General features: G+C 48.1%; 1 protein-coding gene across 1 annotated transcript in view; it reads left to right on the forward strand.

The window, feature by feature from the left end:
• Positions 1–12,865, forward strand: part of Wwc1 (WW and C2 domain containing 1) — a 156,794-nt gene that overhangs the window by 110,974 nt on the left and 32,955 nt on the right. The window contains exons 9-11 of the mRNA XM_050138573.1: positions 2,725–2,967; positions 9,684–9,773; positions 11,014–11,549. Of these exons, the coding sequence (XP_049994530.1) occupies positions 2,725–2,967; positions 9,684–9,773; positions 11,014–11,549 (869 nt within the window). The remainder of the gene's footprint in view (positions 1–2,724; positions 2,968–9,683; positions 9,774–11,013; positions 11,550–12,865) is intronic.

Genomic DNA, 12,865 nt, shown 5'->3' on the forward strand with positions numbered 1-12,865 from the left:
ATGGAGCCAGCTAGGAGGTTGCCCAGCCTGAGACTCTGCCCATTCCCACTGAGCAGCACAGCTCCTGGCAATAGCGTCAGAAACTGAGTAGAAACAAAAGGAATGAAAGAAAGCAGAATTCGGCAGGCTAACCCACCCCTCCCCCAGCAGGGGTACTTTTGGCATCAGGCTCAGCTAGATCCAGGGTTCGGATGGTACAACTTAAATTTCGTTTCGTCTTCTCTGCCCCTGCTTGTTGTCTTGCCCTCTGTGTTGGCTTCATCCTCAAGCAGGCTTTCCTCATCAAAACAGCCAGATGGATATCCAGCAGGTCTACGCTTACCTTCCTCCAGGTTTCCAGCCTCCACAGAAAGACCACCTTTCTTTCCCAACAGATGGATCTTTTATTAGGGACTCTTGTTTGTCTGATTTGGGGTTGGTATATAACTGTGTTCTCAGTTTTTGAGACAGGGTCTTGCTATGACTCCCAGGTTGGTCTCGATATCTTTGTCCTCCTAAGCCGTGTTCCTAATAGGTTTGATAAATATTGAGTCTGAGAGAGTCACTGGTAGTTTTGAATGGCCTGTCGTTGTTGCAGGGCCAGTAGAGGATAGGGGAATTACCACTCCCAGAAGATCCAGGCATGGGTCTTGGGCTCATGCTGGGATGAGGATTGAGGTCAGCTCACCAAGTGACTTGAGGACCTATCATTTCCTCAGGAGAAGCTGGGCTAATAACAAGGAAGGAATTGGATGATGATCCGGTGGGAAGAGTTTTCTTTCGTGTGCACTGTTTCAGCTCCCCCTAGGGGCTTAGCGAGTCAGCAACAGTTGTGTATTTGTGCCTCCCATCCTTGACCTTCAGGTGTCTTCCAACCTGCGGGAGGCAATGCCTACATCTTAGATAACCAGTCCTACAGAGACTGGAGGAGTGAACTGTGCCCCCAGGACTGAGACATTAAATGTCTCACTACCACCAAAAGCTGGATTTGAGAGAGAAGACAGCTCTTTATGGGATGGAGAAACAGGGCGCAGGTCTTAAAGAAGGGGAGAAATGGAGCAGTAATTCATGGAGACCTCCCTTGGCTGGCGCCTTCCAGGTTTTGTCCCCTGTGCATGCCTGAGAGGGGGACTAGTAGTTACATCTGATTCCCCAAAGGATGGACGACCTAAAGTTTAAAATACAGTGGCATGGGAAAGCCACCCTGGAAAGAACACACGGGAAGACACCAGTCACTCCTCAGTGTCCTGCTTGTAGCTGAGTCCCACCAGCGCTTATCGTACCATTCTAGCCTTTGAGCACTGACAACCACAGGCTATTGTCCATTCATATATTGTATTCATCCATTGCTGTGTACATGAATACAAAGTCAAATAATTCACTTAGAATTCCTGCTAGGACTCTTGGTTGGAGAAAGAGCTAGATGGATTTGTCTATATAGAACCTTGGCTACATATCACAAGGCATCTCAAATCCAACAGTGTTTGGTAAAGAAAGTTTGGTCACATTTCACGTAAGTGAGCTGGAACGTCAAGTCCATAGGTCTGGGCTCACTACAAGGACTGGCCATGTGTGATGATTTTTGATCTCAAGTGAGCCATAGAGTGCCTGCCTGTCCAATGAGATCAGTGAGTCTTTTGTGTCTGCCCCTTAAGGATGCAGTAACACTAGGGTCCAAGACCCCAGAGCACTTTGCAGAGGCCAGATCCTAAAAGATAGTGGTGTGCTTGCTCTGGGGCGTTTATAACAATACTCTTTAAGTAGCATGGGAATAATTGCCATTGTCTGTAGAATGCCTGACAATATGTAGAGTTCTTGTTGCAAATTTTCCATGTGGTGCTCATGGGCTGTCTCTTTGGTTACCATCATTGTCCCCACCTTACAGTTGAGGACTCTAGGTCTTAGAAAAGTGAAGATTCAGGGCTACTGGCTGCTTTCCTTAGTATTCACTAACTGCCTACAATTGACCAGGCTTTGTGCTAGAAGCTATGATACCAAAACGATTTTCATTGTTGCTTCTGGGAATCGAACCCAAGGTCTTGTGTAGGTGAAAGCACAGAGGCCCCAAATGTTCCCAGCCCCTCAAATGATTTTTCCCCAAGAGACGATTCTTTCCATCATAAAAGTCAAGGTTAGAACTCCTAACTCAGGTCTCAGAAGCTCAAGTTCATGACTGTTTTCACCATTACTACACTCAGAACTGAGAGCACACAGGTAGCCACAGCCCAGTGATTCCCCTTGCCAATGACTCAGCCCTGTTCATACACAGCACACTGTGTACGTCATCACTGGTTTTCATACCCACTCTGGAGGATGAGTTATTGCTTGTCTCATCTCCAAGGCTCAGGACATCTTCCCAGCGTTACATAACTAATATTAGTGGTCCAACCAGTGACGGCAGTAGCACAGAAACATTTATTGAGGGCTTACTATATGCCAAATACTATGCTTTGAGCGTGTCTATGTGTGTGCATGCATGTGCCACCACCCTGGGAAGGAGATCTTATAATTCCCTTCAGAGATGTAAGCACCTCACCCAGGGTCCCAGAGCTCCTGGTAAGAAACTGTTGCCTGCCATGGTGTCCAACTCTACTGCACCGGCCCGGGAGCTGAGCAAAAAGGAAACAGCTGTCTGCTCTTAGGACATCCTGGATCCTGCTACTTCATGTCCTTAGAAGAACCACCCATCTTCCAGTTTCTATAACGTCGTTGTTCATCTATCATACTCACCTTCTCAACCCCCAGGATCGCCAACCTCAAAATCCAGCTGGCCAAACTTGACAGTGAGGCCTGGCCTGGGGTGCTAGACTCAGAGAGGGACCGACTGATCCTCATCAACGAGAAGGAGGAACTGCTGAAGGAGATGCGCTTCATCAGCCCCCGGAAGTGGACCCAGGGAGAGGTGGAACAGCTAGAGATGGCCCGGAGGCGACTGGAGAAGGACCTGCAGGCAGCCCGGGACACCCAGAGCAAGGCACTGACCGAGAGGTAGGTCTGGGCTGAGCAGATGGGGCCCAGGGGCCCAGGGGAAAAGGAAAACATGCCAATCTGGCCTGGCAGCCCTACAGGAGCCAGGAGTCAGGGTCATAGTGGGGATGCCTGAGTAGACTGGTGAGTGCTCTCATTTAGAGTTGTTAGCCTTCCGGAGTGGTACATCAGAAATGATGGCTTATGTTCCTCTGCACCAGGACCCTGTACTTCACACAGGAGGCTATCAGGAGGGTGTCTGCTCCCTGAAGCAAGCCCCACAGTACCTGATCACCTGGGAGAGTGGCTTTCCAGTGTTGTAACGGTGAATCTCGGTCTCTTAGGTGATGTGAAATTCACAGGTTTCACACAATGAACATCTCTGCTTTACCAACTAGGCTTGTACCTGGTGTCGCCGGGGAAATGATTTCCCTTGCTTATTTCTGCTTCCAAACACATACACACCTTTGGATTCCCTGTGTGGGTGTCTGGGGCAGGAGATGTCCTCTGATGTTTACTCTCTTCTGTTAGACAGTCAGCCCTTGGTACTCAAGGGTTCCTGATCCTGGAAATCAATCACAGATTGAAAATGTTTGAAAAGTAGATTAAAAATTAATATAACAAAAAATACAAATATGCATTATCTTAACAACTAATTTGTAGCACTTGCACTGTATTGGGATGCACTGTATAGAGATGATTTAAAGCATACAGGAGGGCAGGTGAGATGGCTTAATAGGTAAAGGTGGTTGCCACCCAGCCTGACAACCTGAGTTTAATTCCAAAGACCTACATGAGGGAAGGAGAGGAAAAACTGTGCACAAGTGTACACACAGACACACATATACACACACACTAAAATAATAATAAATCATACAGGAGAATATGTATACAGACATGGTTTTAATTATAAGCAGTCTTAAACATCTGTATGCTTTGTTACTGATGGGGGTATTTGGTGTCGTAGCCAGAATATGTCATTATTTTCTTTTTTTCTTCACGACCCACTGTACTGTTTTCAGCATGTCCAGAGGGGCCGATATTTGAAGGCCAGTGGCCTAGGGGTTGCAGACTGAAATGCTTACGGGCTAAGCATGTGATGGAAATGCTTGAGGCACACCTAGCTGTAGACCCATCAGTCTGTGGGGCACTAACCCTGCTTGTCTGATGTAGGCACTGCCTCCTAGATCCAGCGAGCAGGCTCTAGGGCTCTGTGTGGCCCGTGGTCCTTATGTTTCTTTTTTGTAGCGCTTAGGGGTGCAACCCAGAGCCTCACACATGCTAGGCAAGTGCTCTACTACTGAACTGTATACCACAGTGGAACGTCAAAGGGTTATCAGCTGGATTTTTAATTTTCAAATACTGACAATTAATGTAAACTGTAAAGACTATGAGCCAGCCTCATCTGTGACGTTGAGACCTGTTTCAGACTCTGTATTTCCTTTGGTGCTCCTTGCAACCCCTTTCTCCCAAATTAGAAAATAGAAAATTATTGCTGAGCAGTGGTGGCACATGCCTTTATTCCCAGCACTCAGGAGGCAGAGGCAGGTGGATCTCTGTGAGTTAGAGGCCAGCCTGGTCTACAAGAGGTAGTTCCAGGATGGGCTACAAAGCAACACAGAGAAACTCTTTCTTGAAAAGAAAATCAAAAACAATAGAGAATTGTGCTTAAAGGAAGTTTTCTAGTCCAGACATTCACCCGTCCATCCAGTCACTCACTCAGTCATACCCGCCATCATTCACTCTGCAAAGCCTGGCCTGTAGCATGACATCTGTGTGCGTGGCAATCTGGAGCATTCAGAAGTTAAGAGGACTGTCATCTGAGGTCAACGTGAGAAGCCTGCTGTCGGTGAATCAGTGTATTGGTTACTCTATGTTGCCGTGAGGAAGCAGTGTGACCAAGGCAACTTTGAGAAGAAGAGTTTATTTTGGCTTATGGTTCAAGCCAAAGAGGGTTGGAGTTGATCCTGGCAGGGGAGTGTGGCAGCAAGCAGCGGAGCAGCAGACTGAGGGGTCATATCTTAAACACAAGCAGAGAGTGGAGAGAGAGAGAGAGAGAGAGAGAGAGAGAGAGAGAGAGCGCAAACTACAAATAGGGCAAGGCCTGGAGCTCTCAAATCCTGTCCCCGGTGACATACTTCCTCTAGTGAGGCCATACCTCCTAAATGTCCCCAAATAGCTCTACCAGTTGGGAACCAAATGTCCAGATAGATGAACCTATAGAGGACACGCTCATACAAGCTGCCACAGTCACAGAGGGATTCCTCCATAGCAACCAGATCTTTTGGAAACAGGACCTCAGGCCTCCCAGTTTCTAGGATTGTAGGAGAGTGTGTATGTGTGTGTGACACAAAGCAGGATAGATTGAGCACACAACACAGAAGAGTGGAGCGGTTTTCTAATAACCTGCAAGTCTCTTCTGGCTTTTTTCATTCTGTCCGTAGCAGATTTTGAGCAACATCTCCCCGCCTACCACTGAAGGGGTGCAGAATTGAAGCTAGGGTTTTTTTTTTTTTCATTTTAATTTCTTTATATTAACATAGACAGTGCTTGTAAATATTTACGAAGCAGGATGCTATTTCAGCATATGTCCACCTTGAATAATGACAACACCGGGATAATTGGCGTTCCCATTGTCAACATTTCTCGTTTCTGTTTTCGGAGCTTTCAGAATCTTCTTGCTGTTTTGAAATAACCTGTCCACTGCAGCTATGTGACCGCAACACAGAGCCCCAGAACTAATTTCTCCCATGAGAATGTATTTCGGAACTCATTATCCGACCTCCCTCTAGCCTTCCCAGTGACCATGGTTCTTCTCTGCTCCTAGGAGATTGATTTCTGTAACTTCTAAAATGAGAAACATGCAGTGTTTATCTGTACCCGGTTTATTTCATTTAACAAAACGTCTTCCACATCCATCTATCTTACTCCAAATGACAGTATTTCATTCTTTTTTTATGATTTAATAATATTTGTACAAGCAGATACAAACCCACACACACAGCCACACTGTGATTTTCAAAAGTGTGTAATTGTTCAGGAATAAGCAAGGGGATTCGTTTTCCCAGCAACGCCAGGCATAAGTCTAGTTTGTAAAGCAGGGGAACATGCATGCACCTCATGGGGAGCAGTCTGGGAAGGCAGGGTGCCTGTATGTACCTGTATGTGTTCTGCATATACACGGCCCGTAGCCCTTAATCTCTAAAACACCCAGCTCGCAGCAGCATCCTAGCAACTGAGTAAGCTCTGTTTTCACTAGCATCTGATGCTTGTCCAGGCCTGGCCCTGACCCTGGGGGCCAAGGATCCCTTGATTGCGAACTGGACCAATCTTTTCAACCAAATTCTCAGAACTACTAACTGAGACATCCACAGTCTATCGCCTTCCCTTCTATCCTCTGCTGGCGGGAATGGCTGGCCAGCTTTGACCCATCAGCAATTTTAGTGTAAGGAGAACAACAGACCTTAAATAACTGGTGTTTTATAGCCCACACCGGCACTTGCCTGAAGGCACCATGCTGGTTTTCCTGGAACCATACCCTGTGATGATAAGGGTTCTGTCGTATGCCCTGTGCCTTTTGTGTTTATTGAAAATATAAATGGATGGGAGGCCTGGGCAGGTGCTTACTGGACCTTTGTGCCTGTGCTTAAACTTTCGCCTGGGACTAGACCCAGTGACTGTCCCTGGGAGCTGTTGGTTGTCCATCATCTTTTCTGCCAGAAGCTGGAGAGGACACACTGATCACAGCCCTGCTTGATTCTTGCTGGGTCAAAAGAGATACTTTATACCTGTTAACCGTGACTAAGCTATTGACCAATATGGGCTTCATTTGCCTCATAGAGAAAAAAAGAAGGCAAAGGCACCAAGTACCGGAAGTCTACGAGCAGGCATTTTGGACCAGTTTGTGAACGGAGATATTTCATTACCGTGAAAGTTTTCATTTCCTGAAGTTAGAACTAGAAGATCCTTCAGGCACCCCGAAGGTGCACTGGTCATGGGCCAGACCCTATCTTTTGTCTAGTAACTTGAGAGCATGCTTTACAGATGAGGAAATTAAGACTCACTTGACATCCCCAGTGACAGAGCTGGGTCCTGGCTTGCAGTTCAAGCACCTACTCCATTTAGGCAGCTGCCCGCTCAGAAGGCCTTTCAATATTGCTTTCAACCCCATCTGTCGAAGGTTCAGGAGCTCCAGTGGAACAGTGAATCTATACAGCCAGTCTAGGGAATCAAGACTCTCCACTCCTCCGCTGATCAGGCCACACGAGGGTTCAGGGGGACAAGGTCCCTGGGCGCATGCAGCAGTCAGGAAGGCAGTGGGCACAGGGCAAGATGCCTCTTGTGCCCTAAGAGGGTTCTGAAGAGAGAAGCCAAGGGAATGGCAGGGAAAGTGCTGATGGAAATCAGTCCACTTGATTCTGATCCCTGTTGTCTGTATTCAGTGCTGGGCCTCTAGATTCCCGCTTTCTTTTTCTGTAAGTCTCTCCCTCCTTTCTCCCCGAGTCCCTTTTTCTCTGTTCTCTTCCCTTTAGCGCCCCCAGTGCCCTTTTTGCATTCCTCCCCACCTCCTGCCTTTTCTTTCTCCTTCAGGTCTGTCTTCACATTCTTTGCATTCCCTGTGATTCACTCTCTCTGCAAACCATGCATCAAAGCCGGTGTGCGGTCACACAGGATGCTTGTTAGATCATGGGCACCACAGCCCCACCCCGGGGACCAGTTCTTCAGGCCTGAGATGCAGCCCAGGCGATTGCGTTTTTTAACCAGCACCCCAGGCGCCTAGCTACAGCTTGTGGCCATTCAGGCCCCACCCCCTGGATCTTCTGCCTGTTTCCACAATTGATGTATTCATGGCCTCCCAGCATGTGCCCGGCACATCACTCACGTGCCATCTGGCCTGCTAAGTCTGCTGCCGCTGGGAGGGGACCACAGCACCTGCGTGTTACTGTCGGCGGCTGTCCTTGCCTGCTCAGGAAGTCAAGTCAGCCTGAGGACAGTTCCCTCACTGTCCCGCCCAGGCTCCATTGGGGACCTGCATTTGCTCCCATCATACTCAGGCTTGCGCTATAGAAACTGCGAGCTCCACTTCTTGACCTCAGACGTATCCTCCTTTGTGAGCTTTGCTCTTAGAGAGGGACAGAAAATTGCACAGCCTCATCCATTCCCTGGAGAAATCTGGGATTTGTTCATTAAAGGCCCCATCTGCCAGCCTCTTCTCTGTCCCCATCAGATCAGGCAAGAATCTGGGGGGAAAGCTCTGGAGATTGAGTTGGCCAAGACTGATGCCAAGGCCAGTCAGCCTACCGTTGGCTTACTGTTCTGTCTTGTCAGTGATTTCACAGGTTCTCTTGCCCAGGAGCAAGCACAGCTTCTGCACGCTTGTGTCAAGGGCCACCTCCGATCTCATGAGCTAGAGGCCTGACTGTTGTGGTAGAGAGATGACCTGGCTTAGTTTGATTTTGTGTGAAAACCAACCCTTGTCCTCAGGCACCAGGTGGGGCTGACTGAGCTCTTGGTGCCTTCCTGGGTCCAGAGAGCAAGGGCCAGTCAAGCTCCTTTTCCAGCAGAGTGGCAGGGAGGAGCAATGAGTGACCTTGACATGGAAATTTATCATCCAGACCCCACAGTAGAGTGAATGAACTCAGCCCGTTTCACCCGGAAAAGAGTTACCCGCTTCCTCCCCACCTCCTGTCTACAGAGCCACTTAAATATCCCTATTAGTAGGGGATTGCGGGCTGCAAGAAATAGTCCCAGATCTCGTGGATAAACACTCCTGAAGTTTGATTCTTACCCATATAATATCTTAATATTCCCAGTAACTGCCAGCCTCCCTTGTCACTGAAGAGCCCACAGCCTTTCTGCTTCTCCTTTAAGGCCACAAAGATCTGAGGAAGACACTGCCCTTAAACGCTTCAGGCTGATACACGTGCCATCTGCCCAGATCCCATTGTCTAGAAGTTGTTTGCGTGCCTCAGCCAGTTGTAAGAGAGCCTGGGAAAGTGATCTAATGTTGAGCCTGGGAACCCAGGACACAGGCAAGAGTGGGTGCCAGAAATCTGGCCACAAAGCCATTTGCTCAAAGTCTAAATTAGGGATCCCGTCCTCTGCTCTTTTCAATTCTTCTGGACCTCGTCACACCCTTCTCTAATTAGATGCCCATTGTCCTCCACCCTCCGTGCTCTGTAAGAGTGGCAGTGAGTTCTCTTTCCCAGGGACAGCATCTAGTGTGACCTGGGTACTCAACAAATTGTGGTTGATGGAAAGAAGAAGGGAGGGCAGGAGAGGAGAGAGCAGTTGAAAGAGAGGAAGGGAAGAGAGAGACGGAAGGAAGAGAAGGAGAGAATGGCACTTTGGTGGAATCTTAATTCTCCCACTATATCCAGTTTTGAGTAAATTATGTAACCAAGAGCCTCAATTTCCTCATCTGTAAAATGATTCAAAATCAATCTTCACATGCACATATCAACATAAAATAAATCAGTGCAATGTGTTTAGGTTCCTAGTGTAGTCCGTAAGGTATGGCAGGTAGCAACACGATTCCTACAGAATTTGTGTATGAATCGACTGTATGTCTTCACAACACCCTAGTGAGATGTTTTTATAGTCCCTGTGCACGCGTCTCTTGGTTGTCATGTCCATCTATCAGGGCACAGACCTCGTTTTCTTTTTCGGAGATCCAGAGGGGACCTGGAGCACGGCATCCCTTTGAGGCATCGTCCTCATGCCTTCTCTTCCTTCAGGTTGAAGTTAAACAGCAAGAGGAACCAGCTGGTGAGAGAACTGGAGGAAGCCACTCGGCAGGTCGCCTCTCTGCACTCGCAGCTGAAAAGGTGAGTGGTGGGTGGTGACTGTCACCATGGCTGGGAGCTGGCCCAGTTCCATGATGCCCTTCACAATCCCCCTTAACTATGAGACGCAGAGAAGGAATTTATTCTAGCAGATATGAGGTTGACCAGGGTGACTGGCTGTTGTCCTTCATCCCTTGGGACTATACACACAGAGATGGCCCCAGGAAGATGCCCATGTGTGTAAAAGCCCACTTTTTCAGCATAGAGTAGGCTTCCATAATCTCAGGCCTTAAGGGCTGAAGTATATTACTGGATCCTCATAGTAGCGTTTTGTTAAGTTTCTCTCCCTCCCCAGTCCCAAGCAAAAGTGGTTTCTTCCTGTTTTTATCAATAGATACTGCTTTTCAGTTGACATTTAGGATGTAAGGTCTCCTTTTAAGATAAATATTTGAACATATTTAAAAAGTGAGTTGAGAAACCCTGTCTCGAAAAACCAAAAAAAAAAAGAAAAACAAAAAGTGAGTTGAGGGCTGGAGAGATGGCTCAGCGGTTAAGAGCATTGCCTGCTCTTCCAAAGGTACTGAGTTCAATTCCCAGCAACCACATGATGGCTCACAACCATCTGTAATGAGGTCTGGTGCCCTCTTCTGGCCTGCAGGCAAACACACAGACAGAACATTGTATACATAATAAATAAATAAATATTTTTAAAAATTATTTTAAAAAAAAAGTGAGTTGGGACTGGGCATGGTGTCACGCGTCTTTAATCCCAGCACTTGGGAGGTACAGTCATTGGATTTCTGAGGCCAGCCTGGTCTACATAGCAAATTTTAGGCCTGCCAGGGCTACACAGTGAGATCCCATCTCAATCAGCCAATAAATAAAAGGAAATAAACAAGCAAAAATAATCAATAAAGTTTCAATGTGAGCAATAGGAAAGAGGGGTTGAAGGAAACTGGAAGTCACGTGTGTGACTTCCAACTATCATCCCAGCACTCAGAGCTTCAAACAAGGGCATCAAAAGTTTGAAGCCAGCCAGACCTACAAAGCAAGAGTCTGAACTTGGGCCCACAGCCCAGCTCTGCTACTTTGGGAACATGACTTTCTCAGGATCTCTTATTTTTCTCCTGAGTGGAATTGGGTACATGGCCCAGCTTACGCTGTCAAGTAGGCTAGGAAGACAGATGCATACCCAGTACCCTTAGCGTTTCTCAGACCTGGTAGAGTTCCCTGAAGCTGTTTCACTGCATCTTCATCTCTCTCTTCCTTTCTCTGCCCCCAGCCTCTCAAGTAGCATGCAGTCCCTGTCTTCAGGCAGCAGCCCTGGGTCACTCACATCCAGCCGGGGCTCCCTGGCTGCCTCCAGCCTGGACTCCTCCACCTCAGCCAGCTTCACTGACCTCTATTATGACCCGTTCGAGCAGCTCGACCCCGAGCTCCAGAGCAAGGTGGAACTGCTGTTCCTGGAGGGCAGCACAGGCTTCCGGCCCTCGGGCTGCATCACCACCATCCACGAGGATGAGGTGGCCAAGACACAGAAGGCAGAGGGAGGCAGCCGCCTGCAGGCCTTACGCTCCCTGTCTGGCACTCCAAAATCCATGACTTCCCTGTCACCACGCTCCTCTCTCTCCTCCCCGTCCCCTCCCTGCTCCCCTCTCATCGCTGAACCCCTCCTGGCTGGAGATGCCTTTCTGACCCCGCTGGAGTTTGAAGACCCAGAGCTGAGTACGGCTCTCTGTGAGCTGAGCCTCGGCAGCAGCACCCGGGAAAGATACCAGCTAGAGGAACCAGGACCTGAGGGCAAGCCACTGGGCCAAGGTACGGAGCACGGGGTCCTTATTTGGAACCAGGAGGCAGGGGGTTCCTGTGATAATTCCTGACTACTGTTGATGGCTGGGTCTTTATGTGGCTGTTTATTTATTCAGTAGATACTGACGAATGCAGAATGTGCTAGGTCCCGGGCTAGGGTTTTGCTTTGCTATGGTAGATTTCATTCAATAGCTATTTAGCACCTACCAACATGAATCCCAGATCCTGGGCTAATTGAATATACACGGATTAATTCAGCTAAGCTTTCCACAGACATGTCATATGGCAAACTTAGTTGCTAAGGACCCATGTAGATGACAGACACTGCTCTTAAGAAGCCCAGGTTCATGTGGAGCCACGTGCACCAGACAAAAGCATGTGAAGTAAACCCAGCAGGGCATGTGGGAGAGCCTTTGGGTGGGGGTGAGGTGGCTGGTTCAGAATGGATAGAGGCTTAAATGATGAGAAGGGCTTGGTTGGGGGCCAGGGTGTAAGAAGGTGTGGTGGCATTCAACTCTAATCCCAGAATTTAGGAGGAAGGGGTGTGAGGATTAGGAGCACAAAGTCGCCCAGTCAACCTCCACTATGTGGCCTCTTCGGTTGGAAGCTTTGAAATCGTATCTCAAAAATACAAAAGCAGTGGGTAGAGGTTCTGGCTGCACAAGCTTGACAGCCTGAGTTCAATACCCGCAACCCACAGTAAAAAGAGCGCTGGCTCCCAAAAGTTGTCCTCTGACCTCCATGTGTGCACACATGCACATAAATACACACAATGGTAATAAATTTAATTTAAAAGGAGGGGGGAGAGAAAGGAAGGGAGTGAGTAAAATCTCTGGGGCCACAGCAGTGCTCGTAACTTGGGACCGAGAAAAGCTATGGTCAGTGGAAGCGTCCTGATCACACAGGACCTGGTAGTGGGATGTGGATTGTATACTAATTATAGCAAGGACCTTGGGAACCCTGGGAATGGCTTGCATTTCTTCATGAAATCAAAGAGAACATTATGGTTAGGAATCAGATGGGAATCTTCAGATTAGATGCTGCTGGTGAAATTGATGGCCTAGGTTTAGAGAGAAGGAAAACCGTAGCCACTGCCACAGAATGAACTGAAGTTCTCTTATCTGAGATTGAGATGTACTGGAGAGAAATAGAGACGGAGAAGGAGGGAGGGAGGAAGGGAGGCAGGGAGGGAGGGAGGGAAGAAAGAAAATGGGTTGTTTCTTCTCTGCCCATTTCATAGATGAGGAAGCTAAGGTTCAAAGAGGTAACATCTGTTAGCCAGGGTTGTCCTCGCAGAAAATGAGGAAGCTAGGTCTTTCTGATCT

Source organism: Alexandromys fortis, unplaced genomic scaffold (genome assembly GCF_014885135.2).
Source record: "Alexandromys fortis isolate MF-2015 unplaced genomic scaffold, M_Fortis_MF-2015_v1.1 scaffold_11, whole genome shotgun sequence".
In the NCBI taxonomy this organism is placed as follows: Eukaryota; Metazoa; Chordata; class Mammalia; order Rodentia; family Cricetidae; genus Alexandromys; species Alexandromys fortis.